This window comes from Amphibalanus amphitrite, unplaced genomic scaffold (assembly GCF_019059575.1).
Source record: "Amphibalanus amphitrite isolate SeventyFive unplaced genomic scaffold, NRLGWU_Aamphi_draft 000281F_arrow, whole genome shotgun sequence".
Lineage (NCBI taxonomy): Eukaryota > Metazoa > Arthropoda > Thecostraca > Balanomorpha > Balanidae > Amphibalanus > Amphibalanus amphitrite.
This window is the reverse complement of record NW_024881776.1, coordinates 113,835-139,855: the sequence shown is the minus strand read 5'-3', so window position 1 is coordinate 139,855 and position 26,021 is coordinate 113,835. Positions and strand designations below refer to the sequence as shown.

At 53.5% G+C, this 26,021-nt stretch overlaps 1 protein-coding gene across 2 annotated transcripts in view; it reads right to left on the bottom strand.

The window, feature by feature from the left end:
- Window positions 1-2,613: 2,613 nt before the first annotated feature.
- Window positions 2,614-26,021, bottom strand: part of LOC122387319 (trafficking protein particle complex subunit 9-like) — an 80,318-nt gene continuing 56,910 nt past the window's right edge. For both annotated transcript variants that reach the window (XM_043377424.1, XM_043377425.1), the window contains 18 exons: window positions 25,661-25,852; window positions 23,893-24,741; window positions 21,362-21,473; window positions 18,211-18,340; window positions 17,604-17,744; window positions 13,454-13,652; window positions 12,231-12,507; window positions 11,018-11,160; window positions 10,483-10,695; window positions 9,726-9,838; window positions 8,278-8,372; window positions 7,719-7,936; window positions 7,122-7,381; window positions 6,467-6,609; window positions 5,480-5,645; window positions 4,500-4,704; window positions 3,809-4,029; window positions 2,614-3,441 (listed from right to left, as the gene is read on the bottom strand). In XM_043377424.1, coding sequence (XP_043233359.1) covers window positions 3,307-3,441; window positions 3,809-4,029; window positions 4,500-4,704; window positions 5,480-5,645; window positions 6,467-6,609; window positions 7,122-7,381; window positions 7,719-7,936; window positions 8,278-8,372; window positions 9,726-9,838; window positions 10,483-10,695; window positions 11,018-11,160; window positions 12,231-12,507; window positions 13,454-13,652; window positions 17,604-17,744; window positions 18,211-18,340; window positions 21,362-21,473; window positions 23,893-24,741; window positions 25,661-25,852 — 3,812 coding nt within the window. In that variant the 3' untranslated portion in view covers window positions 2,614-3,306. The remainder of the gene's footprint in view (window positions 3,442-3,808; window positions 4,030-4,499; window positions 4,705-5,479; window positions 5,646-6,466; window positions 6,610-7,121; window positions 7,382-7,718; window positions 7,937-8,277; window positions 8,373-9,725; window positions 9,839-10,482; window positions 10,696-11,017; window positions 11,161-12,230; window positions 12,508-13,453; window positions 13,653-17,603; window positions 17,745-18,210; window positions 18,341-21,361; window positions 21,474-23,892; window positions 24,742-25,660; window positions 25,853-26,021) is intronic.

The window sequence follows — 26,021 nt, the reverse complement described above, 5'->3', positions numbered from 1 at the left end:
CCGGAGGGGTACCGAAAGCGGTGAATCGAAATTGGCGGCCGTTTCTGAATTAGCTGAAAAAAAACACAGGCCGGGTCCGCCCTTTGCCCCCCCCCCCCCTCCCAACGGGTTGCGGGTGAATCTAATCTTGTGATAATAGACGTATGTCCCCCGATTCCTAAGCCTTCAAGGACACCACAGCTCAGTGAGAAGCACGATCCCGACTGGGATATCTCATGATTTTCCGAAACGGTCGCCGGAATATATGTATCGCGGCTTCTAGGCTCCAAATGACGTCACAGCACAGCGAGAAGCACGATCCAACGAAACTTTTCGAAATCCGGTAACCGTTTCCTAACTATTTAGGAAAAACGCCGAAAATCCAATTCTTCCCCAATTTTCCTCTAGCGATCCCCAAGCGAAATACAGCTTAGGTCGTCAGTAACTGTCCATAAAATTAGGCCACCAAGTCCGAAAAAGCCACCAACCGACTCCGCAAGACCTGCCGAATCAAATGACATGCAACATGACCTCCCTTGATCAACTTCGTAACCTGACTGACATTGACCTGACCTTGACCCGAGGTCAACACTCCAAGTTGAACAAAAATGGTATATTTCGATGAGCCGGTCCATGACAAACACGATGGTGCCAAAATCGATGCATACCTATCGATAAATCGCGAATAATTTTATCTGTCACGTGAAAAAGTATGTAAGGAGAGTGTTTTATAGAAAATGTATTTCAATTCAGAGGAGCAAATTATAACCATTCTTTTTGTGCCCCATGAATGTCAATCACCAGGAATATCCGGAAAGCGTTCCAGTGTCCAGTAAACCCATGTCATAGGAGACCCACCCAGTTAACAATTTTGACTGAAGGCTCTTGAACAGGCCTAAGTAAGTTTACCAGCACCCGTGCATTCTTCTAACGCTATCGTCGACCCCTCTCGCCGTTGACCACACCAGTGACGGATCCCAACTCCTCTCCCACCCCACCCCACCCCATCCCCCCGCGGAGAGGGCTGCGGCTCTCCGTGGCCTGACCACTCGTCACGGCGATTACACGAGTCGGGCTGGCGGTGCAACAGGTCAAAGGTCACCTCCACAAGTGCCCGCGGCGGCGACCGGCGTGGGACGTGACCCCTGCGACGGGCCCATCCGCTCACCGCAGAATAACCGCGCGTAAGGTGGCAAACGAGTTCGCTATGGCCTTATGGGTTGTGACCGCTGTGAGCTGAATTAGGTAGTAGGGCTGGGTGAGATGGGAGGGGGGGGGGGTAGGGAGGTGGCACACTCCCGAATGACCCGAATGAGAATGACCCGAGGCGCGTATGGTAGCACTACAGATGCAGAGCCCCCAATATCCTCGCAAAACTATTAGTTTTTATATAACAGCAGCACCAGCGGACAAGCAGCCATCCCCCTAATCGACAAGATCTTCGCCACGCACGACATGCCAGAAACGGTGAGAACGGACGGAGGACCGCCTTTCAATGGCCATGAGTTCGCCGCCTACGCCCGCTGGGCTGGCTTCAAGCATCAGAAAACGACGCCAGAGGACCCTGAGACCAACGGCCTAGTGGAAAACTTCATGAAGGCAATCAAGAAAACTAGAGACCCCCCTCGCCGATCCTGATCCGCCCGTAATTGAGTCTCGCGAAAAAAAACGGGCGTGTGCGTCGTCACGAGAAGGAGCGACCGGCACCTGATTATAAGGTCTCAGATCAACTGGTGATCTCTTCAAGGTCAGGTCAAGTGCCCCAAAGACGGTTTCGGTTTAAAAGTTTCGCCAAAACGGTCGCAAAACCGCGATTCTGGCACCATCGTGTTCGTCCTGATCAGGCGCGTTGAATGATATACTTTTTGTTTGGTTGAGGTCAACATTAGGCGTTGACCTTAGGACAAGGTCAGGTCAGAACCACTCGGGCTACACAGCTGGACGGACGCCAATATCGCACGTAATTTAATTTAGCAGGTCTTCCCGAGCCCATTAGTGGCTTTCCCGACTCGTCTGCTGGTTGACCTGACCCGTCCTGGCCTAGATGCATGAAGACATCCTGTGATCAAAACTAACAGGATAATCGTGATCAGCACCCCGAAAAACCCATAACAGCCACCCTTTACGACGTTCTAACCAGTTCCGAGTTTTCCGAGTCCGACTTTTGGGTCATGGACCTGACCTGGAAGATTAACCAATGACCTAGGACCCTAAAATTGGGTATCATCGGCTTCCTCTCGTCACAGGCAACAGCTCGTTTTTTTCTGCAAAGTTCTAGCGTGATCAGGGACCGAACGGCAGGGGGATGCCCTACCGATCCCTTGGCATTCCCTATAGCATTCCGTACGTTAGACGGTGTAAAAAGTCAGTACGGGCGAGTAAATCTGAATGCGGATTCTTTTTTTTTTAACTTTTATTTTGGTCGTGGGTGATTTTCGTTTCTCACAATGACCGATCTAAGCCCTGCTCACCCTTTGCCCCTAGCCTCTGCGTGTTAAGAAGTCACTACACACTTCACTTTGCACTTCTATGATGTCAACCCTCGCCGGTCCAGTGTTTTTAGTACACCGCGAACAAGTCACCAGACCCTTACGTACTCACTGCTCACTTCTCATTCGTCGGCAAACCCGCACAGTAAGCATATCAGCGTGTATTGCCGGCATATATCGATATTCACGTACATACATGTATAGCACCATTCACAGATCCAGCTCGACGGCCTGTCTCTACTCGCTGCTAACCTGTGTCCAACCGGTACCGACCGGAGCCTATCGCGGCTGACTCGGAGCGTAATATCACAGCGTATATTGGGGGGTATTTTGTACCGACGGTCGCCCTCCGCAGCGGCGCACACGTGACGTCACCCCGGACATATATGACGTCACCCAGCGTATCCGAGTATGCGACTGAACCGCCCTGGCCGGCCGGGCAACATGCATAGTTATAGTGTACGACCGGCAGCGCACCGGCCATTGCTATGTCATGGGCCGGAGTGCCGGCACCGTACAGTTAACCACGGCGCCTGACGTCGTCACTGAGCATTACAGCGGGCAGGCGGGACACTTATATACCCAACGATAGATATACTGAGGCGGTAGCCCGCTAGATTCATGAGACATTCCGCCACATTAGTGAGACTTTCCCGGCCTTCAGCCCAGTGAGAGTTCCGGCAGCCAGTCGGACGCATCTGCCCGGCAAGTAACAGTATGGGACGAGCAACGTACTGCAGTTCCATGTTCGATAGCCGAACTCATCACAGAGGCTCACGCGGCCCCCAGCCAGCCACTGGCCCTCAGACTAACCGCCAACAGCGCCCCTGACGGCCGCTCAGGCAACCTCGAGTGCCTGCAAGTGTGTCCAGGTGTCGCCCCCGGCGGCGGTACAGCGGAGCTCTAGCTTGTAGAGCCCCGACGAGAAGAAAATGAAGCCGACAGAGTGTTGGAGACTGTCGCCCACGGCCACCTGGTGGTGAGAAAAGGAGTCACCAACACAAATCCGGTCACACGGCACCACCAGCAAGACTGCAGCACGTTTTCACACATCAGGCATCACAGCATCAGCACCAAATCGGTACCGCTCTTACCTACATATTCCCGATGGCCTGCCTGAGCCCGTCGCAAAAAGCTATAGGCTACATCCAACATCCAAAGTCATCAACTCACTGGTCAAAGCTCAAAGTCAAAGCTCACTGGCACATCAACACGGGTCAGTTAACACATGATATTGGACACCCATCCTCATCATATCCCGTTTAGCCGGGCCATAGACGTCCCTTAGCACTCATCTTACATCAATGAATAGGGAACTCCCTAGACACTCCGACACTCACCGCGTCTCTGTGATGTCGCAGTGCACCGGCCACGGCCATGCGCGTCTCGAGCCGCCGACTGACGGCTCCATTCTCGTGGTCCTGATACACGGACACCGTCAGTGTGACGTCACTGAGCGTCCGGCAGCCGCCATTGGTCAGCCGCACCGCCGCGCGGATGACGTCACCGGTACGGCCAGGAGCCGGCGAGTGGCCGCCCGAGCGGCCGTCCACCAGCACCTCTGTGGAGGGGGAAGGGGGGGGGGGCAGAGTTACAAACCGGTAAATGCCTCAGCAAACTGAACACCAGCAATTCGGGGGGGGGGGGGGCAGAGTTACACTCCGGCACACACTTGGATACTCAGCAGTCAGCACTGTCACTATCTGTTGTCTGCGCGGTAGTATTTGGTAACGTAAGCTCAGTTCAGTCACAGACAGCTAGCTTCTGTCCATCACCCGCACGTGACTCTGACTCACCCTAGGTGATACAGGGAACTCTGATTCACCCCGGGTGACTCTAACTCACCCCGGGTGACTGCGTGAACTCTGACTCACCCCTGGTAACTGACTCACCCCGGGTGACTCTAACTCACCCCGGGTGACTGCGTGAACTCTGACTCACCCTTGGTGACTTTAGCTCATCCCCAGGTGACGTGTCTCGCCCCACACGACTCTGACTCATCCTAAGTGTCTGTATCTGACTTTGACTCACCCCAGGTAACGGGACACACTCTCAGATGGTCCAGCATGGCGTCACTCCAGGTGACACCCCTCAGGTCGGCCCGGCCGGATCGCTCGTCACTCCCGTCACCGCACCGCCAGCCCAGCGTCACGCGGGACGTGACGTGATCCGTCACGTCACTGGCACTCTGCTCCGAGCCAGACAGAGCGGGCGGAATGCCGGGCTCCTCCTCCGGCTGAGGGGGAAGGGGAGGGGAGGGGGTCAGCATCTGGCTAGTGAGACAGCAGACTATGACAGCAGATTATAGCTATATTTAGTACGCGAGACTCCCTGCTTTAGCTAAAACAGTAGAGCGTTAGTTGACTATATAAATATCCTACCCAGTCCCGCTCTTCCGACGTTCTCCGTCTCCTCTACTCCCTCCCATCCCTCTCTCCGCCTGTAAATTTGTAAGTTGATGTCGCGCGGATCTCTCTCCCCCTCTCTCCTCTCTCTGTCTCTGTCTCTGTGTCTCCGTCTCTCTCTCTCTCTCTCTCTCTCTCTCTCTCTCTCTCTCTCTCTCTCTCTCTCTCTCTCTCTCTCTCTCTCTCTCTCTCTCTCTCTCTCTCTCTCTCTCTCTCTCTCTCTCTCTCTCTCTCTCTCCTCTCTCTCTCTCTCTCTCTCTCTCTCTCTCTCTCTCTCTCTCTCTCTCTCTCTCTCTCTCTCTCTCTCTCTCTCTCTCTCTCTCTCTCTCTCTCTCTCTCTCTCTCTCTCTCTCTCTCTCTCTCTCTCTCTCTCTCTCTCTCTCTCTCTCTCTCTCTCTCTCTCTCTCTCTCTCTCTCTCTCTCTCTCTCTCTCTCTCTCTCTCTCTCTCTCTCTCTCTCTCTCTCTCTCTCTCTCTCTCTCTCTCTCTCTCTCTCTCTCTCTCTCTCTCTCTCTCTCTCTCTCTCTCTCTCTCTCTCTCTCTCTCTCTCTCTCTCTCTCTCTCTGTCTCTCTCCCTCTCCTCTGTTCCTCAGACACTCTCTCTTACCTGCGAGTCCTGTTCGTCGTTTGCCAGCGGACACCTCTCCAGTGGGACAGGTACCCGGCACGTCTCGTCACCTTCCATCAGGAGTTTCTTTCCGGCCGTGTACTCGAGCTCCAGCTCGTGTTCAGTGGCGTTCAGCACGTCCAACACCAGGTAACACGAGCTCGGACTGTCGGGGGAGAACATAGTACCAGGTAACATGAGCTGCGACTGTCGGGGGAGAACATAGTATCAGGTAACAGGAGCTCGGGAAATAGTACAACACCAGGTAACACGAGCTCGGACTGTCGGGGGAGAACACAGTAGCAAGTAAGAGGAGATCGGGACATGGTACAACAACAGGTAACAGGAGCTCGGACTGTCGGGGGAGAACAGAGTACCAGGAAACAGGAGCTCGGACTGTCGGGGGAGAACATAGTACCAGGTAACGGGAGCTCGGGAAATAGTACAACACCAGGTATAACAAGAGTTCAGACTGCAGGGAAGAGCAGAGTACCAGGTAACAGGAGCTCGGACTGTGAGAGATGGTAAAATAACAAGTAACAAGAGACCAGGAGATATAACAGTCCAGGAAACAGGAGCTCGGACTATCGGAGAAGGGATAGGGGGGGGGGGGGACGTTTACTGTTTAGCATCATAACGTAACAAGAATTAGAGCAAGAGGCGAACTAGCGATGAATGTATTAGGGCCGTTCAGAGACTGAGAGGGGCGTCAACCGCCAGGGACAAGGCTGCGAAAAATCCCTGAAAGGTTGTTATCAGAAAGTATGGATAAGAATACTAAACTTCAATGTGGAGCAAATCAACCAGCTGGCTTCCGGCTGAGCTGATGCTCAGTACTCAGTAGGCACTGATTTTACTGAGGACATGCCCTCCACAACATAATCAATCCAACGGAACCGGACCGGACCCATCTGAGCAAGACCAGACCGGACCAACCTGAGCAGAAGCGGACCTAGCCCCTGCTGATCGTTCGGTCGGCGTACTCACGTCTCTGCCGGCAGCACGTCCCACTTGGTGATGTAGACGGAGGGCACCACGTCCACTGTGACGAGCACGCTGAAGGCGCGGCAGTAGCCGGCCGGCAGACCGGGCCCGCCCGAGTAGCGAACCTTGAGCACCGCCTCCGCCGTCTGCCGGAGCAGCGAGGGTGAGGGGTACAGTTAGAGAGGTTAGAGATACACTCAGAGGTTAGGGCAGGTCATGTCAGGTCAGGGATATAGTCAGAGAGGTCAGAGGCAGGGCAGGGGTACAGTCAGAGAGGTCACAGGTTCACTCAAGAGACCAGGGTGGGTCAGGAAATGTTAGTGGTAGTCGAAGAGGTTAAAGCTACACTAAAAGGTCCGGACAGCTGGTCAAGCTTACAGTCAAAGTTACACAAATTGCAATGACAAAATGCCAAGACAGATCCAAGCCCCGTCTCTCTATTCACTTCGTCCATCTCAGATCCTACATTATGTTTAAGCGAAAATAATTGTCTAATTACACCTCAGCTGAGACTCTTATCTAATATTGGACCTCTCAAAACCGCTTAGGGACGCCCTTGTGTCCCCCGGGCCGAATGGTACGCTGCGACCCGGTCCGTTTATCCGTTTATCCCAGTCCATGTGTTCTTTGAGACCCATTACTTCCGCCCGCGACTGACCTTGGCCGGGTATCGCGGCACCTCGGGCAGGCTCGGCCTCCTCGCCACACTGGAGACCGCCGTCCGCCCCCCACTGCTCGACGACCTCATACTGCCTCCCCCCAGCGACGGGGTGGACTCGGCCAGCGGCAGGCGGCGGCCGCGGCCCGAGGAGAGCGCACTGGAGAGCCGCGAGGGGAGGGAGGCGGCCGCCGAGCTGAGCAGACTGGGCGGCTGGCTGCCGCTGCCGCCGCCGCCCGACACGCTGGCTGACTCCGGTACTGGGGACAGAGAGGGAGGAGGGGTTAGAATACGGCACAGAGCTTACGGTATACTGGCCTCACTGCGAACAGGGAGACGAGGGTATTAACACGGTACACTGACCTCAGTGCGGTCAGAGAGACGAGATAAAAACAATTATCTCGTCTCTTGGTGTCAGCTCGGTGCAGACAGCGGGATGTGTTTAAGAGAAAATGGACCCGTATGTCGCTACATCATCTTAGCTAACAACATTACAAAAAAAACTCGCAGCTCTAAACAGAATATCGAATAGGCCATATTCGTATGACTGGCGGCAAGATATGTAGGTATACACACTGGCAATTTCGAGCAGCTTACCCTCCTCGTCCTCGGCTCTCAGCACAAACTCGTGCTCGGCGGTGACTGTGACGTTGAGCTGGGCCGCTGCGCCAGCCGCCAGAGGCAGCTGCTGCTGCAGCTGCTCCGTCCGGCAGCTGAGCAGCTGGCGGCAGCCGGCCGGCGGCTCCTGCAGCTCCAGCTCCAGCAGCTCCACCGGCTGCGAGGAGCTGTTCTGTAGCGTCAGCTGCAGCTCCCGGCTGCGGAGGGCACGGGCGGACGGTGTTAGTCGGCGGAACGGGCTCAGTCACTGCCTCACTTATTCAGTCACCGAGTTACTCAGCCAGTCACTCAGCCAGCTAGTCGACCAGTCAGTAGGCCACTTACCCAGTTACCCACTTACCCTCTCTTTACCGTTCTGCGCATACAGAGTGAGGTGTCCCTCCCTCCCTCCCTCTCTCTCTTTCTCCCTCCGTCCCTCCGTCCCTCCCTCCCTCCCTCCCTCCCTCCCTCTCTCTCTCTCCCTCCCTCTCTCTCTCTCTCTCTCTCTCTCTCTCTCTCTCTCTCTCTCTCTCTCTCTCTCTCTCTCTCTTCTCCTCACCTCTCTCCGGCATACAGAGTGAGGTGCGCCGCGCTGACGAAGCCGTTACTGTCGAATGGCGCCGGGCCGGACAGCTTAGAGGCTGAGGTAGACACCTGCAGAGGGGCGAAAACGGCGTCAGGCATCAGAATCGCACTCAGGAAACAAGAGATAGGTCTCAAGGTTACCAGGGGAGATACTGTCATGACGCTGACACTGCACACAGAAGACGGTCATCTGGTAACCAGGGATACTGTCATAATGACACCAACAATGGAACCACCACAGATCACAGCAAACGGACGGCAGGGTAAACCTGCATAGATACTGATACATTGAACTTGAAACACCGACACATCAGACACTGATATTGATAAAGCAACCACGATTGACACAATGACACTGACACACCATCCACTGACGCTGTGACTGACACCGGGATACTAACCTGTATCTGTGGGAGGGCCGGCACGGCGTCCGCCAGGTACTGGGACACGTCCACCCAGTCACTAACACACTGCCACTGCCACAATGATACTGACACAGACACAATGACACTGACCCCGCGTTCGATGTCTCCCGGACGACGAAGATTCTATGCCGTCCGGGACCAAAATGCCGTTCGATGTCGCACGGACGGCAAAGATTCTACGTGACGTCACGTAGAATCTTTGCCGTCCGCGCAGAGTCTTTTGAGCGTACTACGGTGGGCAGAGAGGCAATGATGGCGCGGATTTCAAAAGCGGCGCAGCAGCTGTTTGCAGAAGTTGTTGACATTTGTGCCCGGTCTCTATGGAAACGTAAACTTGGGCCCTTTTCGAAACTGACGCACATTGTGTAAGTGGCGCACAAAATGGCCGGTCTCGTCGTCCGACTGTGTGCTTCATCGAACGCAAAATAGAATATTCTGCGTAGAATGTTCTTCGTCCGAGGAGACATCGAACGCGGCCTGAGACTCACCTGAATCTGTGGCAGTGCTGGCACGGCGTCCACCAGGTACTGGGACACGTCCACCCAGTCACTGACACATTGACACTGATACTGACACACTGATACTGACATACTCCCACTGACCTGTATTTGAGGCAGGGCCGGCACGCCGTACACCAGGTACTGGGACACGTCCACCCAGTCACTGACACACTGACACTGACATACTCCCACTGACCTGTATTTGTGGCAGGGCTGGCACTGCGTCCACCAGATACTGCGACACGTCCACCCAGTCACTGACACTGACACACTGGCATTGACACTGGTGACACTGACCTGTATTTGAGGCAGGGCCGGCACGGCGTCCACCAGGTACTGCGACACGCCCACCCAGACACTGACACTGACATTGACACACTGACACTAACGCACTGGTATCGACACTGACACACTGCCTGTATCTGGGGTAGGGCTGGCACTGCGTCCACCCAGACACTGACACACTGACATTGACACCCCGACAATGACCTACTAACCTGAATTTGAGGCAGAGCCGGCACGGCGTCCACCAGGTACTGGGAGACGTCCACCCAGTCCATCTGTTTGAGACGGCAGTTGGAGCGGACGCCCAGCACCGTGGCCGTGTATCCTGAGGGTGGGAGGGGAGGGGGGGGGGGGGGAGTCACTTAGTGGCCTATACTAGATGTGAGGTTAGAGCGAAGCACGATTTAACGCAAATTGGGAGCATATTGCTACATGACAACTGGGTGAAATGACTCTGTTTCTGACTCATCTACTGGCTCAGATAAGCGTAAAAGCATTCGGAAACTTGCCCATAACTGTGTGACCCGTCACTGAGATGGCCGGTCACCACTGACCTGTGATAGTGACCCGGTGTAACCCACCACTGACCTGTGATTTGGTGTGACCCTCTACTAACCTGTGATGGTGACCTGGCCGGCCGCCACTGACCTGTGACCCGCCGCTGACCTGTGACCCGCCACTGACCTGTGATGATGCCCTGGTGTGTGACCTCCCACTGACCTGTGATGGTGACCTGTGACCTCCCACTGACCTGTGATGCTGACCTGTGACCCACCACTGACCTGTGACCCACCACTGACCTGTGACCCGCCACTGACCTGTGACCTCCCACTGACCTGTGATGGTGACCTGGTGTGACCCTCCACTGACCTGTGATGGTGACCAGGTGGAACCTCCCACTGACCTGTGATGATGACCTGGTGTGACCCTCCACTGACCTGTGATGGTGACCTGTGACCCGCCACTGACCTGTGATGGTGACCTGACCGGCTGCCTGCGGCGCGCCCACCAGGTTGACGGCGTGCGGTCCCGAGTTGGCGGCCAGGGTCAGCTGCGAGGGAAACACGTCCAGCGCGGCGCCGTCAGCGAGGAGGGAGACGGCGGTGACGCGGAGGTCGGCGGGCAGCAGGTTCTCCACCAACAGCTGCACCTGGCTCAGCTCGCCCTCCACCCAGCGGAACTCTGCGGGAACAGAGACTGGTCAGCTCGCCCTCCACCCAGCGGAACTCTGCGGGAACAGAGACTGGTCAGCTCGCCCTCCACCCACCGAAACTCTGCGGGGGGACGAATAGAGACAGGTCATAGGGGGCACCCTATCCGGCCGAGTTTCTCCCTGCCTCTGGTTTCTTTCTGTCGCGTTTCTCCCATTCGTACCTAGCTCCTCCCCATCGCGTTTCTCCCCTGCCGTGCCTAGTTTCTCCCTGTCCCATTTCTCCCCATGCCGTACTTATTCTCCCCTGTCGTAACTTCAGCACTCCCTGTCCCATTTCTCCCCCTGTCCTACCTAGTTTTTCCCTGTCGCGTTTCTCGCGCTGCAGCGACCCGAACTGCAGCGGACTGAAGATGAAAGGACCGTGGTCGTCCGCCTTGGGTCGCTGCAGCTTCTGAGGCCGCAGATGAGGGGGATACTCCAGAGGCCGGAAACGCCTGTAGAAAGGAGATACAGGTCAGCAGTCACCGGCGAGTGAAGAGGTCTGGTGGAGCCCGTGTGGTAAAAAACAGACTATTAAAAAAAACAGACTATAAAACAGACTATAATTGACTATAAAATATAATACATTTTATAATACTTCATGAGCGCAACCGCAGCACCTTACTTTTATACACGTCAATAGTCATGATGATGACGTTTCAGAGTAACTTTTCTACTCACGATGAAATTGGATTACTAAAAAAAAAAACAACAGCATCAGATTAAAAAAAGACATTCTATCCCTCGATTTCATCTAACCACGGACTGGCAGTAGTCTCTTTCCCCCTCCCTCACCTCACAACAGGCAGACAGTAGTCTCTCTCCCCCTCACCTCACAACAGGCAGACAGTAGTCTCCCCTCCCTCACCTCACAACAGGCAGACAGTAGTCTCTCTCCCCCTCACCTCACAACAGGCAGACAGTAGTCTCCCCTCCCTCACCTCACAACAGGCAGACAGTAGTCTCTCTCCCCCTCACCTCACAACAGGCAGACAGTAGTCTCCCCTCCCTCACCTCACAACAGGCAGACAGTAGTCTCTCTCCCCCTCACCTCACAACAGGCAGACAGTAGTCTCCCCTCCCTCACCTCACAACAGGCAGACAGTAGTCTCCCCTCCCTCACCTCACAACAGGCAGACAGTAGTCTCTCTCCCCCTCACCTCACAACAGGCAGACAGTAGTCTCCCCTCCCTCACCTCACAACAGGCAGACAGTAGTCTCTCTCCCCCTCACCTCACAACAGGCAGACAGTAGTCTCCCCTCCCTCACCTCACAACAGGCAGACAGTAGTCTCTCTCCCCCTCACCTCACAACAGGCAGACAGTAGTCTCCCCTCCCTCACCTCACAACAGGCAGACAGTAGTCTCTCTCCCCCTCACCTCACAACGGGTAGACAGTAGTCTCCCCTCCCTCACCTCACAACAGGCAGACAGTAGTCTCTCTCCCCCTCACCTCACAACGGGTAGACAGTAGTCTCCCCTCCCTCACCTCACAACAGGCAGACAGTAGTCTCTCTCCCCCTCACCTCACAACGGGTAGACAGTATAGGTTGACGGGCGGTATGATGAGGCCCGTCTCCAGCGCCAGCGGCCCGGGCGCCGCCGGCGGCTGACACTGCACCGAGAGCGCTTCCAGCTGGGCGGCGAACTCGGCGCGCTCGCCGCCGCTCAGGGCGCCAAACATGGCGTGAAGGAGGAAGGTGAGATGGCGGACGGCGAGCGGCGTGTTGCCCATCCGGCGGGCCGAGCCGACCAGCTCCTGGAGCAGCTGGGTCTGTAGCGCCGACCAGCCGGTAACTCGGTCTGAGGGGAGGAGGAGGGGGGCGTCAGACCAGCCCGTGACCCGGTCTGAGGGACGGGAGGGGGGGGGGGGAAGGTGTCAGCCGACCAGCCCGTCATCTGGTCTGAGGGGAAGGAGAGGGTCAGAGGAGGCAATGGTCGCCCAGTCTGAGGCAAGGATGGAACGCCAGGGATATGATATTGGGGACGAGGAATCATGCGAAGTGCTTGGCAAACATGTTTAATCTTCGCGATCTGTATGAAGAGGTGTAACATGAATGAACTTATAATTCATCAAACACATCCAAAATCATAAAAAAAACAGCTAGCTTCACTATGCAGGTGCGACCTGGGCCACCCCGTGGGGCTCGAAAGTCGAAGGAGTGAGCCATCTGGCGGCTTTCAATGCCTCATCTACTGTGATTAGAGGGCGCTGAATATGTCCAATGCCGGGCGGGAAGACCGCCTGAGGGGAAGTCGGACGGGTCCAGGCCCAGTCGATAGCCGTCGGACGGGGCTGCATAACTGTGCTTTGTTTGTTTTTGTTTTGTTGGGTTAGGCCCTTTCTGTCCAACTAGACCATTTCAGAGCGGAAGGATGATAGGAATTAGGGGGAGACATTGGTCTGGGCAGGCACCCTACTGAGTCACCGGGGCTGAGCCCATCCCGAAGGACGGGCCGACCAGCCCCAAGGTACTCACTGCACCCGGCTACGGGGTGCGCTCCCTCGGGAGCAGCGGTACCGCTCCAAGGGAGCAGCCCGCATGAGAATATAAAGTTGCCTGTCCAGCCCGGAGGGGAGTTGCGGCGTGGAGGAGAAGGATTTCCGTATCCCGTGGATAGAAGCACGGAACGGTGTATAACTGTGCAGTGTCTGTGTCACTGTATATTGTCTGTGTGACTGTGTAGCGTCCGCGTAACTGTGTAGTGTCTGTGCTAATTTGTATGTATTGTCTGTAGTTGTACCCACCTGATGGAAAGTCGGACGGGTCCAGGCCCAGCCGGTATCCATCCATGGCCTGCAGCAGCAGCTGGTAGCACTGCGACCAGGACGGCTGCGGGTTCTGAGACGCCACGAAACGCATGGCCGCCACCCGGCGAAAGAAGGCAGCCTTTCGGTGGAACCCGCATTGGGAGTAGAGCTCAGAGAGCGTCGTGAAACGCTGGATCTGTGGACAGAGGGACATATGACGTCACTGGAAGCACTGAGAGTAGAGCTCCGAGAGCGTGGTGAAACGCTGGATCTGCGGACACAGAGATAAATGACGTCACTGGAAGCACTGAGAGTAGAGCTCCGAGAGCGTGGTGAAACGCTGGATCTGTTGGCGCAGGGACATATGACGTCACTAGCCGCACTGAGAGTACAGCTCTGAGAGCGTGGTGAAACGCTGGATCTGTGGACAGAGGGACATATGACGTCACTAGCCACACTGAGAGTACAGCTCCGAGAGCGTGGTGAAACGCTAGATCTGGGGACAAACGGAGGGATAAATGACGTCACTAGCCGCACTGGGAGTACAGCTCAGAGAGCGTCGTAAAACGCTGGATCTGTGGACAGAGGGACATATGACGTCACTAGCCACACTGAGAGTACAGCTCCGAGAGCGTGGTGAAACGCTGGATCGGTGGACATACATATCAATTACGTCACTAAGGAGTAGGTGGGGAAAAACACGTGACAGGGGTACCTGCCTAAACGGCGTTAATGGTGAATCAGAACCTCCCTGCCAAGGCGATTTGGCGATCCCAAGGCAGTTGGTGACATACCAGGGAAATAAGCTAAAATTAGAGCGCTCTATTTATTGCTCCTGCCCCATGTTGAAGAGATACCCCTAAAAGCATGATCTTTTATCGGCCCTTACGCAGCAAGGCAGTAATTCTCAGACCGGTGGATGGTATCAATAGAAAGAGAATGCGTCAAAGATTAACATGAATTAATTAAAATAACATTAAAAATTTTAATTAAGCGTGGAAATTAGTCCCAAACATAAGCTAATTATTGCTCCTACCTCGGCGACGGCGCTCCCCGCAGTCAGCGGAGAAGCTAAAATAAAAGCCACCATCCTCCTCCGTAAGTCAATTTTAGAGCGGCCGAGTGGGCCGATGCGGGGCCACCAAACTGAGGTGAGACGTGGCTAGCAATTGCAAACTGCCATAGAAATCAATATCTTAAGACGTACAATATGGGATGATTACTCTGAAGCTGGAGTGAAAGCATGAGTAGATTGCAAGAAACGAAATGCACAGATTGGTTGAATTATGTACAATAGGCACAGCTCAGATGAAGCCATTTCTTTGATGTTGACATTTGACATAACACTTCCTCTCCTCACCTATGACTTAAGTACGTTGGCTGTTACCGGCATAGTTTTTTAGCACGAGTGTAATTCACCATCGGACCGCAATGCATGTTGCTAGGCTGCTGCAATTACAACGAACATACGAATGCTGCCTTCATTTGTAGACGTTTGTTTTTAGGCGGTCTTTGACGTACAAGGGGGCATACCTGTCGACAACTTGAGTTTCTCCGAATTTCAAAAACTCCCAGAATTTCAATTCCTTATGCACTGTTGTAGGTACAGCTATGTTCACAAGTTTTCGTTTCCTCCTGCTCTAAAAAGGATGATATTTGTCGATTTCGTGCGTCGCTGATAGAAGGGTGCGTTTAATAATTAGGCCCAACGCTTTCTGCATCCGCGAGTACCTTGAAAAGGGAACAACAGTTTCCATTTATTACACTATGGGACAAGAGACAAAATGACCACTGCAACACGCATGAAACGGAGCTCATATTCCTAAAAATGTCTACAATCACTTCTTTTCTGACACTATTAGCAAATACCATCTCAAGTTAGGTGGTTGACAGACAGTCAATGGAAATCTGGGGAGACTGATGCCAATTCACCACTTAACTGATAATGAGGGCCGAGGGAAGAGAAACATGCAACATGCACAACTGACAACTTGACAAGTGACAAAACACTACCACTATTGCGCAGTGCACAACAAATTACAGCAGCCAGCCCAAAAGATGCTTTTGGTGGCTAATTGCAAAACAAGTCACTAATAAATGTCTTAGTTGCAGCTGAACACTGCACAATGATCACACTGTTGTTCACACATTGAGTGAGATGCCACAGGTGGTTTGAATCACACTTTGGTACAACTGCAAATCTGAAGTGTTGTCATGAGGTTCATGCCTCCATGATCACAGCACTTTGGTTGTGGTTGGCATAACACTTGTAGTCTGCAGAGTTCCACATGAACTGCAGACACCTCATCTGGTGGTCTTCATGTTGCTCAACTTCTTCAGGAGGCAAATGTCGACCACCCAGCGGAAGCATGGTCCTGCAGAAAAGAAAGGTAATGCATAAGGTACAAACATTATCTGCTGAAACAGCCCCTTCTGTTTGCTGTTATTAAACTTTTAGCATAACATAACAACATGTATTCCATGTATATTACATTTGTTGAAGTAAAATACTGCCGGCTATTTCAAAACCAGAAAATGAAATTACATTGTGGCATAATTCACATGCTCAGCTATCAGTATCAAATAATAAATTAATTTAAAATTTGGCATATTCTATATAACACATTCATAGAATATTCTACTTCACGTCACAAGGACTCACAATCTTTCTGTTGGGTGTTTGATTGACGCATTAACTAATGTTGAGTATCCATGACAGGTTGGATGATGATGTAAATAATAAACCAAATTATTACAAATGCATTCAAATATATTCAAAAAGACACACAACTACTAAGTTTATTAACTAAGTTTGTCTTAGGTTTTATTATTGCAAAAAATTCATAATGCATTATTGTATCAAAATACTGCCAGCAATAACAAAACAAGAACATGAAAAGTCAATGAGCAAGCCGCCTTTCTTAAAAATGGATTACATTGAAAAGAATTTTAGTTTCTTTTAAGGAAAAGGAGAAATGATTATCAGGTAATTATCAAAAACCACTCAACCAGCAAGTGGCTGGGTGGTTTCACAGCAAACATCAAGGCATAACATATGCTTACATTTATCTAACAATTGAGCCATTTGACTACACAAGGATATGTGAGCAAAATAAGAATCCAATTATCCAATGTTGACTTCCTTGCAAAGTTTATGCCTTATTTTATGAAAATGTGTCACTAGAATATGATCTTATCATCGAAAATTATTTAATTTACGACTTATTTCGATCGGAACGCACATGGAGTTCCGCGCCATTTTCGTCGACGATGAATATGATCGTGTTTCATGAAGAGATAAGGGGTTTCAATGGTCTTTCAAAGCAATAATTTGATGCAAAAATTTGTAGGAAATAATATAAAGCTGGTTCAAATGGCCATCAACCATTTAAAACACCGAAAATACTCACAACTCCGTCCCGACGACCACGCAGCACCACGCACGCCACACTACTGGCACAATGCCAAAACTGCTGTCACAGCAGAAATGTTTTTTTTTTCTCGATTGCAATTGTGGAATTATTTATTAAACAGAAGATGATCTTTCCGAAAAACCGACTGATTTCATACACAGATACATGGAAAATAAAAAAATCCCGATAAGTTTATTTGTATTGTTTTGTCGATTTCGACATGCTCCTAGTTTGCAGCCATATTTCGATATGTTCTACAGGGAGTTCAGAATTATTTCAGGACCAATCTTTTCCTCATTCATTTTCCCGTCGATCATGAAATTTTTAGAGCGGAACAATTAGTTTCCAGGCGGTCCGAGCGGTTTTCGTGAGAAGGGTGCAAAAATCGGCGTCATTTTTAGAGCCTCGACACCAGCTCAACACAGGACCCTATGGGAGACGGTGAAGTAGCGGGAGCAATAAATAGAGCGCTCTAATTTTAGCTTATTTCCCTGGTGTGTCACCGACTGAAGGCACCCTTTGCAAACTCCGCTACACTCCATTTCCATTGCAGTTCATTCAAGTTATTACACTTTTGACGTTAGTACATTGAGACAAAACCAAAAAAAAAAAAATATATATATATACAATACATGATCCAACGATGCCCAGTTAGGCAGCGTTTGACTAAAGCTGCACAAATACACTGTCCCGTTGCGCACCTTCTCGCCACCTGCTAGAAGTCTGTTACGTACCTTCTCGTCGTCGGAAAGCTGCAGGTTGATGAACACGACATTCTGCAGAAACTCGGCAGCCATCAGGTAGCGGCACTGTTCGATCAGCACGTGCACAGCCTTCAGACTGCACTCGGTCTCAATGACGCCCGCGTGTCGGTACTGCGGGGAAATAGAGGTCGGAGAGAGGTCAGATAGGGGTCGGACAGGTCACACAGGAGGTCAGTCCTTCAGACTGCACTCGGTCTCAATGACACCCGCGTGACGGTACTGCGGGGAACCAGAGGTCAGACAGAGGTCACACAGAGGTCATACAGCGGTCAATCCAAGAGAATTCGCGAAATATTCATAAACCATCCATACAAGACATCCATATAACACAATCTTTCGTCTGACAAACCCCAAACGGCGATGTGAACATTCACCAGACGGAGAACACTCGCCATTCATGGCTAATCACTAACTCAAACAGAGCCTAGCCCGCTACCCATCGTATCCACCATGCCGTCACACAGCACCATATAGCTCCCCTTGCTCCCAATGGTCATTTCACCACTCTATGAGACGTGTTTACTGTTCATACTCCCCAACTCCTACCCAGCTCCTCTCCATCCCCACTGATTCTGACCTTGCTGTAGTGGACCACCGACTCCCTGTACTTGTCGACAATCTCTGCCGGCGTCAGACAGCTCCGAGAAGCCTCGAGAAACTCGGCCGGCTCGATACCGTGTGGCAAAGAGTTGGACGCAGACGGTCGCCTGGGGATCAGAGGTCACAGCGAGGTCAGGTAGAGGTCACTCGATAGTCGATACCGTGTGGCAGAGAGTTGGACGCAGACGGCCGCCTGCGGGTCAGAGGTCACAGCGAGGTCAGATATGGCGGTCAGAGGTCACACTAGGTCAGATAGAGGCCAGAGGTCACAGAGAGGTAACATAGGGACACCAGGAATACCAGGGGTTACACAGATGCACCAAAGGCCAGTAAATTGTAGCAGAAATCACGGATCGCACGCACTACAATAAGTGCATTCTGCATCGAAATGTGGATAGAACTCGAGCGTCATGGCATCCCAGAGTCCCTACAGCAGCACAGTTCCCCGCGGTCACCAACCCACAAGTGGGGTTTGTTCGTCCCCAGCCACGTTCCGTCCCCAGCCTAACCGGGTCAAACCGGTGAGGAGAGGGTCATAGCCTTGGCTCCCGTGACCCAAATGACTTGGGGCCGCAGGGTGGTTGGTTAACCTCGCTGCAAGACATAAAACAGATGATTTCCCAGAAATAGCAGCGATTAACGCGTTCTCATTCCTCGCATGCATATTGCATATGCGCAGATCGCAATGATACAACGAATGCATTTATCTCTCGGTGTCTTGCCTGCTAATTCACGCGAGAACCATTCCGTTAATTGACATTCGGCTGTGGAGGCCGGCATAGGTGCGAGCAGTGACCCGTGACCGGCAGGGTCGGCGACATTCCTTCCACGCCATTCGTCAGCCGGAGGCGGTGGGTGCCGTCAGGGACAACCAGAGATGACAACGAGAGACGACTATTCCTCACAGGTTACCATTGGGTTCCGCTCCGCCCACCGACCGAGATTAGATCACCATTTAACATGCTCTTCTGGGTATTACGTTTTGCACAGGAGTCCCTTGTCTTTGTCACTGTGTGTGCTTTGTCCCTTTTCAACCATCGCTCAGTAGCCTCCTAGCGCCGCAGGAGTCTTCAGACATCCGTATCACACCGGAGTTTAGACCAAGCAAGCCCTGTCCATCATAGACTACCCGCAATCCACAATACCCCGGTGTGATGTAGCCACCAAGTGGCTTGGTGTCCGATTGGCCATAGTTTTTTTCTTCGCCTGCGATATTGCACATGGCGTAAGGGGGTGTACTACGGTTTGCAGAACTACTGCTGCGCAGCATTGTTTGGGCGCAGTTCCCATGTCGTAATTTTCCTTGCCCTTGGATCCCTTCAAGAGGAAACTCCCACATTATTTTTTTTTCTGCTTTAATCCAGCGGAGAACTACGATCTGCAGCTATTGACGTGAAATTGATGGGAAGTTACCTGCCGCTGCAGTCCACTGATCGGGAAATGATTGGGGATGAGATAATCCCTTCCCAGAAGACATTGTTGAGCAAAACATGAGGAACATCGTTTCTTTGCAGGGCCAATGTCTAAAAATATATCTTAGACAATAGCCGGCACTACCTGCAAGTGAAAAGACATGTAAAAACGCAAGATCTATCAGTTATGGCCGTATAATCTAGCAACAATATTCCGGAAGTTATCCTAAATGAAGCCATCCACCCACATTATAGCGCTTGCAAGAGCGTTTTCCAGTCCCACCGACCACATACAATCCCCGTATAAGAGCTGCAGCTCCGTATCAGTCCCTATAACGCAGCCCTGTCCCTGTACCACCGCAGCTCCACACAACCCCGTGGGAACATCGGATAACCCAATCGCGTCGGTTGGCCAACACCGGCCAACACCGGCCTCGTCGGTTGGCCCCGGCCGCCTCCATTGTCCGCGCTGTGGACTCGCACGGCTAATGACGCGGTTACGACACGCCGCGCGGACATGGGGAGGCGCACCAGCCCGGCCGGGGTGAATCATTGATGACTCTCCGAGCAGGGCACCGCACAGCGGCCGGGGGTGATCGTCAGAGTGGCCATTCCATGCGGGGAGATGTATGTATGTATGTTTGTATTGACACCAAAAGCCTTCCACATGTGGCGTGGCAATTACGGCTTGGGGTCTGATGTGTTGGGGTCTGATACCAGCCGGCGAGGCAGCGGGATATGCGCGAATACTGAGGACACTCATGACTTACACCGAAAATTGTGCCTAGCATTTGCTAAAAAGTACGGAGCGAACGCAATCAGAGCCAAGCACAGGAGAGGCCGATCGGAATGTCTGAGCAATTTAACGCGCGCCAATAGGGAACCCATTCAGAATCGTGCACAATCCACTTTATGAGCAATGAGCATGGCATTTAAAAGCTCCCACAATCATGTATGCGAATAAGCGACCTTGGCATTAGACCCTGCATACCGCACAGGCTGAAGTTATTCCAGCCGAAGTACAAGGCTGCATGCTAATACGCGCTGATGAAATTTAACGAGTTTCTCGATAACTTTTAACAGCGAAAATTGAGGAATCGCCAAGCGCACGGCCCGTGTGAAGTTGCGGACATGTTGCACGAAAATTCGCAGGTAATAAATAGACCACATTTTTCATGAAAGCTTAGAAAAACGTTTTTAGAAAAAAAATCCATCAAACTTGTTGTCTTGATCAGATAGGTACAGAAAACAGGCAAACAAAAACAAAGTCCCAACAGTTCATTCACAAAGGAGCATTGGGCATTTATCTGCCATCTGCAGCTAGTTTTCTGCTCTTGCTGCAGTGGCTCTGCAATGTCGTTCCTAGAACCCCCCTCCCCGGCTTTGCTGTGCTGGTCACATGTCATACCGGCCGAGTACTGCTCCCGGCTGAGGAATGCTTTAATCCGGGCCGGTCAACTCGTTTTGTGGCAGAGCTGAGACAAAACACAGCCCTACACACCAAACAGACCCCAGCTACAGGCACTCGTCTCTGGCATTAAACATGACAGGACCATGACATTATGTCATAACAGCACTTCATGGCAAGATATACAATAGCGTGAAATTAACGTATGATTTAAAACACGCTCATGTGTTCGATCCACCCGCGGTGTTCGTGGTTCGCTGTGTTCTGTTCTCCCCGCAGCGTTGTGTGCTCTCTTCAGCCGAACTTACCCCGTCCGACAGACGCGCGCCTGGTTCAGGGAGGCGTTCCTCTGCACCTGGGCCCTCCTGAGGTCTGGGTACAGGACTGCCACCGAGGCTGCACACATGCCCTCAAAACAGCCTGAGGGCATGACGTGGGGGGGGGGGTCAGAGGTCGCACACGTATCCTCGAAACAGCCTGAGGGCATGAGGGGGGGGGGGGGGGTCAGAGGTCGCACATACGTACCCTCGAGGGTACAGAGGGGGTCAGAGGTCGCACGTATGCCCTCGAAACAGCCTGAGGGTACACAGGGGTCGGAGGTCACGGCCATGCTCTCGAAACAGCCTGAGGGCACAGGTGACAGGACGGGGTTGTTAGGGACACCGACTCTTTCACACGATACACAAATCCAGCGGCAACGGCAAATCCAACGGCAGCCCATGCCCAGCAACGGAACAGGCGCAAGACGAAAATCCGGCCAGTGGTCACACCGCTCTGCGCACACAATGCATGGTCCGGGGTGGGTCATTTACCCAGTTGTGCCCACCTCCCGACCCTGACAAGTACCCGGGCTGGACTCCAACAGGGCGAGCCGGAGCGGTATCTACTCTCCCACAAAAACACAACAACCCGCCCGACTAACAACTCACACCCGCCTGCCCACCGAACTTTATCGTTAGTGGACTCGAACCGGCCATAAACTGGCCACTCTGGCGGCTGATCCGGTGGTAAACCAGCCGCTCCACTGTTTATCATCCAGCCGCTACGCTCTAAACACCGGGCCTGAGCTAATTCGGGGATAAACACGAACCAACCGCTACCATCCGTCCATTGATGGCATCAACTAACGCACATAATTAGTGTGACGAACAGTGCCGAGAGAGCGGTCTCTATCACGGGGAACATGGCCAGGGCGCGGCGCATGGAGCCGCCTCCCACTCGGCTGGACGACTTTCGGACGAGAGAGAAGAGGAGAGCCGAGAGCGGAGAGAAAAGGAGATCAATAAGAATGTAGGAGAAAAAAAGGTAGAGGAGAAATAGATGAGGGAAGCGGTAGAATGCCGAGCTAGCGGTTGCTCGTTTCGAGCCTGGACCGGCATAAGCGGGAACTAGCATAACTGGGCGTGCATTTGACCGACATTGTTGCGGAGCGATACTAAAGCAAAGACACCTTAGGAGCAGACGAGCTGATTAGTGGCGAATTAGGCCACCGCTGGGGGAGCACGCCGCCCCGCTCTGGTCTGTCCAGTGCCCATCCATCAGCCGTGGCCCAGATCAGACACCTCACAGTTACATCTGACTCGGGACGGCCCGAATATGGCCGGGGGCGGGCCATCCCTCATCGCCGCACCAGCCGGCAGCCCACCCCTCCTAATCCAGTGGTCGCTGCCCCTCAGACTGCCAGCTCAGCGGTTACGCGCCGGTCTCTGTTCCACTGCCGACACTAGAAGGTTGGCTTAGACAGCCTGTTTGATACCTCCGTCCGATCCTAGCTTCCACGGCGGACTGACAGCCAGCTTCGAGTCACCATCGCACATAGGGACAGCACGCGGGTCATCACAGTCCACCAGACTGGCTCAGACCGCTAGGGCTAGTTGAGTCGCCGGTCCGGTGGCTCCCAGCCTCTGATTCAAGCTTCAGAGGCTGGTGTTCGCCCTAGCGCCAGTGGCTACATACTTCATGGATGGGCGAAATCAAACACAACATCTGAGCTAACATCTCTCTGCTCCTTAGCTCTGCCTCTCTCTCTCTCTCTCTCTCTCTCTCTCTCTCTCTCTCTCTCTCTCTCTCTCTCTCTCTCTCTCTCTCTCTCTCTCTCTCTCTCCAGCCGGGTGAACGCCCCTTCCACCATCATTCAAGGTCACAAGGTCAGATGGGTCACATCTTCCTCGGTAAAGGTCAGCTCAGTTGAGACCGGCCGGCCCGCGGCGGCCGGAAACTAACGCCCAGAGTGGGAGGATAATGAACGAGACGGCCGAACAGACCGCGGCCTTGTGGTCACGGCTAATCACCAAATGGAAATCGGCACCTCCCAGGTGACAAATGAATGGAAGTTTGACGAGCCTTGGCTGAATTCCATATGAGGGGATGCTTATTGTGGCAGGGTCAGGTTTCAGGTCATATTAATTGGCGTAGTCAAAGTAGCAAATTGCAGTCGACCATACGGTACTAAGAATGTCACCAGCAGCCCGACATCGGGGTGGCGCCCGACGCCCCACGAAAACCCAGTTCAATGCAGACAGGGACAGAACTTTAGAGCAAACACCACAGTACAATACAGGTACATAACAGGGACATACAAGACATTATGACAACGTCAATCACCAGCGATACATGAGAGGTGGTTTTCGGCCGAATTCTATCCCATCTCTGCATCATCCCTTCCCTCTTCGGGTGCTTTCCTCCACCCCCATTCCCCTTCTCTATTAGCTCTCTTTGTCCATCTCCCTCCTTCCCACCCTTATCCCTCCTCCCAATCCCTCCCCCTTCTCCCCGTCGACCCATAACTCTCCCCCCCCCCACCCCACCCCCTCCTCTGTACCCCTCTCCCCTCACTCACCGGCCAGCCAGAGCCAGTCGTTGCTCTGTCGGAGCAGCTCTGCCGCCGCCGTGTAGTAGCCCATCGCCTCGGCCGGCAGACCCGTCTGTAGTGACAAGTCCCCCATGTGCTTCTTGGCGCGGCCCATGCATCGCTTCTTGTTGCTGCGACTCTCCATATCCAGACCGACAAAATCCTTTCGCTCGAAGGGCGCGCAGAGGAGGGCCAGCTTGTCAGCGCGCTCGGCACTCTTGTCCACGCGTTTAGCTTCCAGCACCCAGAAGAGGCTGTTGGCAAACTCCTGCAGTTGCACGTCCAGGTCGTCACAGCTCTCTACACCGGCGTAACAGAGCGTGCGAGCGCGGAACGAGCCGGGAGGCGTGAGAGGGTCCCCGCCGGCGGCCGGCGCGGCGGACCTCGAGGACCCGGCTGCAGAGGACACAGAGGATCCAGCGGACCCGGCGGCGGGCCCGGAGGATCCACCGCGGGCCGGAGGAGGCGGCGGTGGGGCTCCGTTGGTGAGTCTCCCAGACGTTGTGGAGAGCGCACACCCATCCGCCTCGTCTGACTCGCTGTCGGCTCGCTCGCTGGACTCACTGGTAGCCTCGCTGGCACAGCCGCCAGCCGTCTCACTGTGGTCGTATACCCCACTATCGCGATCCAGACTGGATGAAGACACCTTCACTGCCGCTGCCGCTGCCGCCGGGGCGGGGGCGGGAGCGGGGGATGGCGGCGCCGGCTCGCCCCGCCCGTCGGCCGGCATGCCCAGCACGACACAGCGCGAGTCGTACAGGGTGGCTGCGTACCGACTGCGCAGAGACTCGTGCTGCTTGCATACATCGTTCAGCTCCGCTTGGTTGGTCACGTGACCTGGCGAAAAGAAGAGCGATGGTCAGCGCACGGGGGTCACGTGACACACGGGTGATGGGTCTGTGAGCACAGTAAACTGATGGCGGGATATGTGAGAGAGGATAGTGGAGTGGGCATACGGAAACAATCGTAACATAAGCAGCGTGCAGCTGGCTAACACACTTCTCAACACAGACTCTCTAAATCTGACGAATCATCATCAGTCAGACGAATCTGTCCACTGTCCACCGTCCACACCCCACCATCCACCGTCCGCCAGCGGCGGTACAGTCGCAGTATAGCCCTCGGCCACTACCGGTGCTCACTGGGCGCGGAAAATGGCAACAGTGGTCGGCTAGGCGGCACCAACAGCGGCACCAAGGTACCGCACAGCGGCGGCATGGAGCTTATGACCGACAATGACCCAAGTGCTAGCCTGACGCCTGGGGTAGGGAATGTCTGAGACTGTAGTGAGTGCTGTGAGTTTCGCTCCGCTCGCCATTGTCAGCTCACTTTGCGTTCCACCATCGCGGCTTAGGGACCCAGTCCAGGTATCCTAGAGTCCGTGGACTCTGGTGGGCTCCTGGACACGGGGACTTGGGACGGGACTCGGAGATGGATTGAGTTGTTTGGCAATAGCCGGACGGGACGAGTTATTACCAGAGTGGGGAGGGCTAGCTAGGAATTAGGGTAATGTGATTAATGACATGCTTTCACGGTAATGAAATGAGTTATTGTTGAAAGGGATAGAAGTTATGACACGTTTTAGTAGCTAGATTGTGAGAAATATTCCGCTCAGCAATTGAAAACTCTCTCTCTCTCTCTCTCTCTCTCTCTCTCTCTCTCTCTCTCTCTCTCTCTCTCTCTCTCTCTCTCTCTCTCTCTCTCTCTCTCTCTCTCTCTCCCCTTCCCTCCCTCTCTCCCTCCCTCGCTCTCTCACCTAGTGTGATGAGCCCGAGGACGCGCCGGTGGCTCTGAAACTCGCCCCAGTCGTTGTTCTCAGCCGGGTACCAGCGTCGGTAACGAAGCCAGACGGCCCGCCGCGCCCCCTGAGAGTCACGAGTCGTCACCTGCTGTAGACGGCTGATCCGGTCGTAGAGTTTGTTGAAAGTGCGAGGCTTCAGCTGCTGACCTGTGGGAGAAGGGGGAGGGGGGGGAGGTCAGTCCAAGTTCAGCAGACAGGGAGAAGAGAGGGTCACTCCATGATCAGTGGGTAGAGGGGAGGGGTCAGACGGAGACCCGTAGACAGGGGAGAGGGGTCACACTTGACGTCACGGAAGTACAGAGGCTGGAGAAAGGCT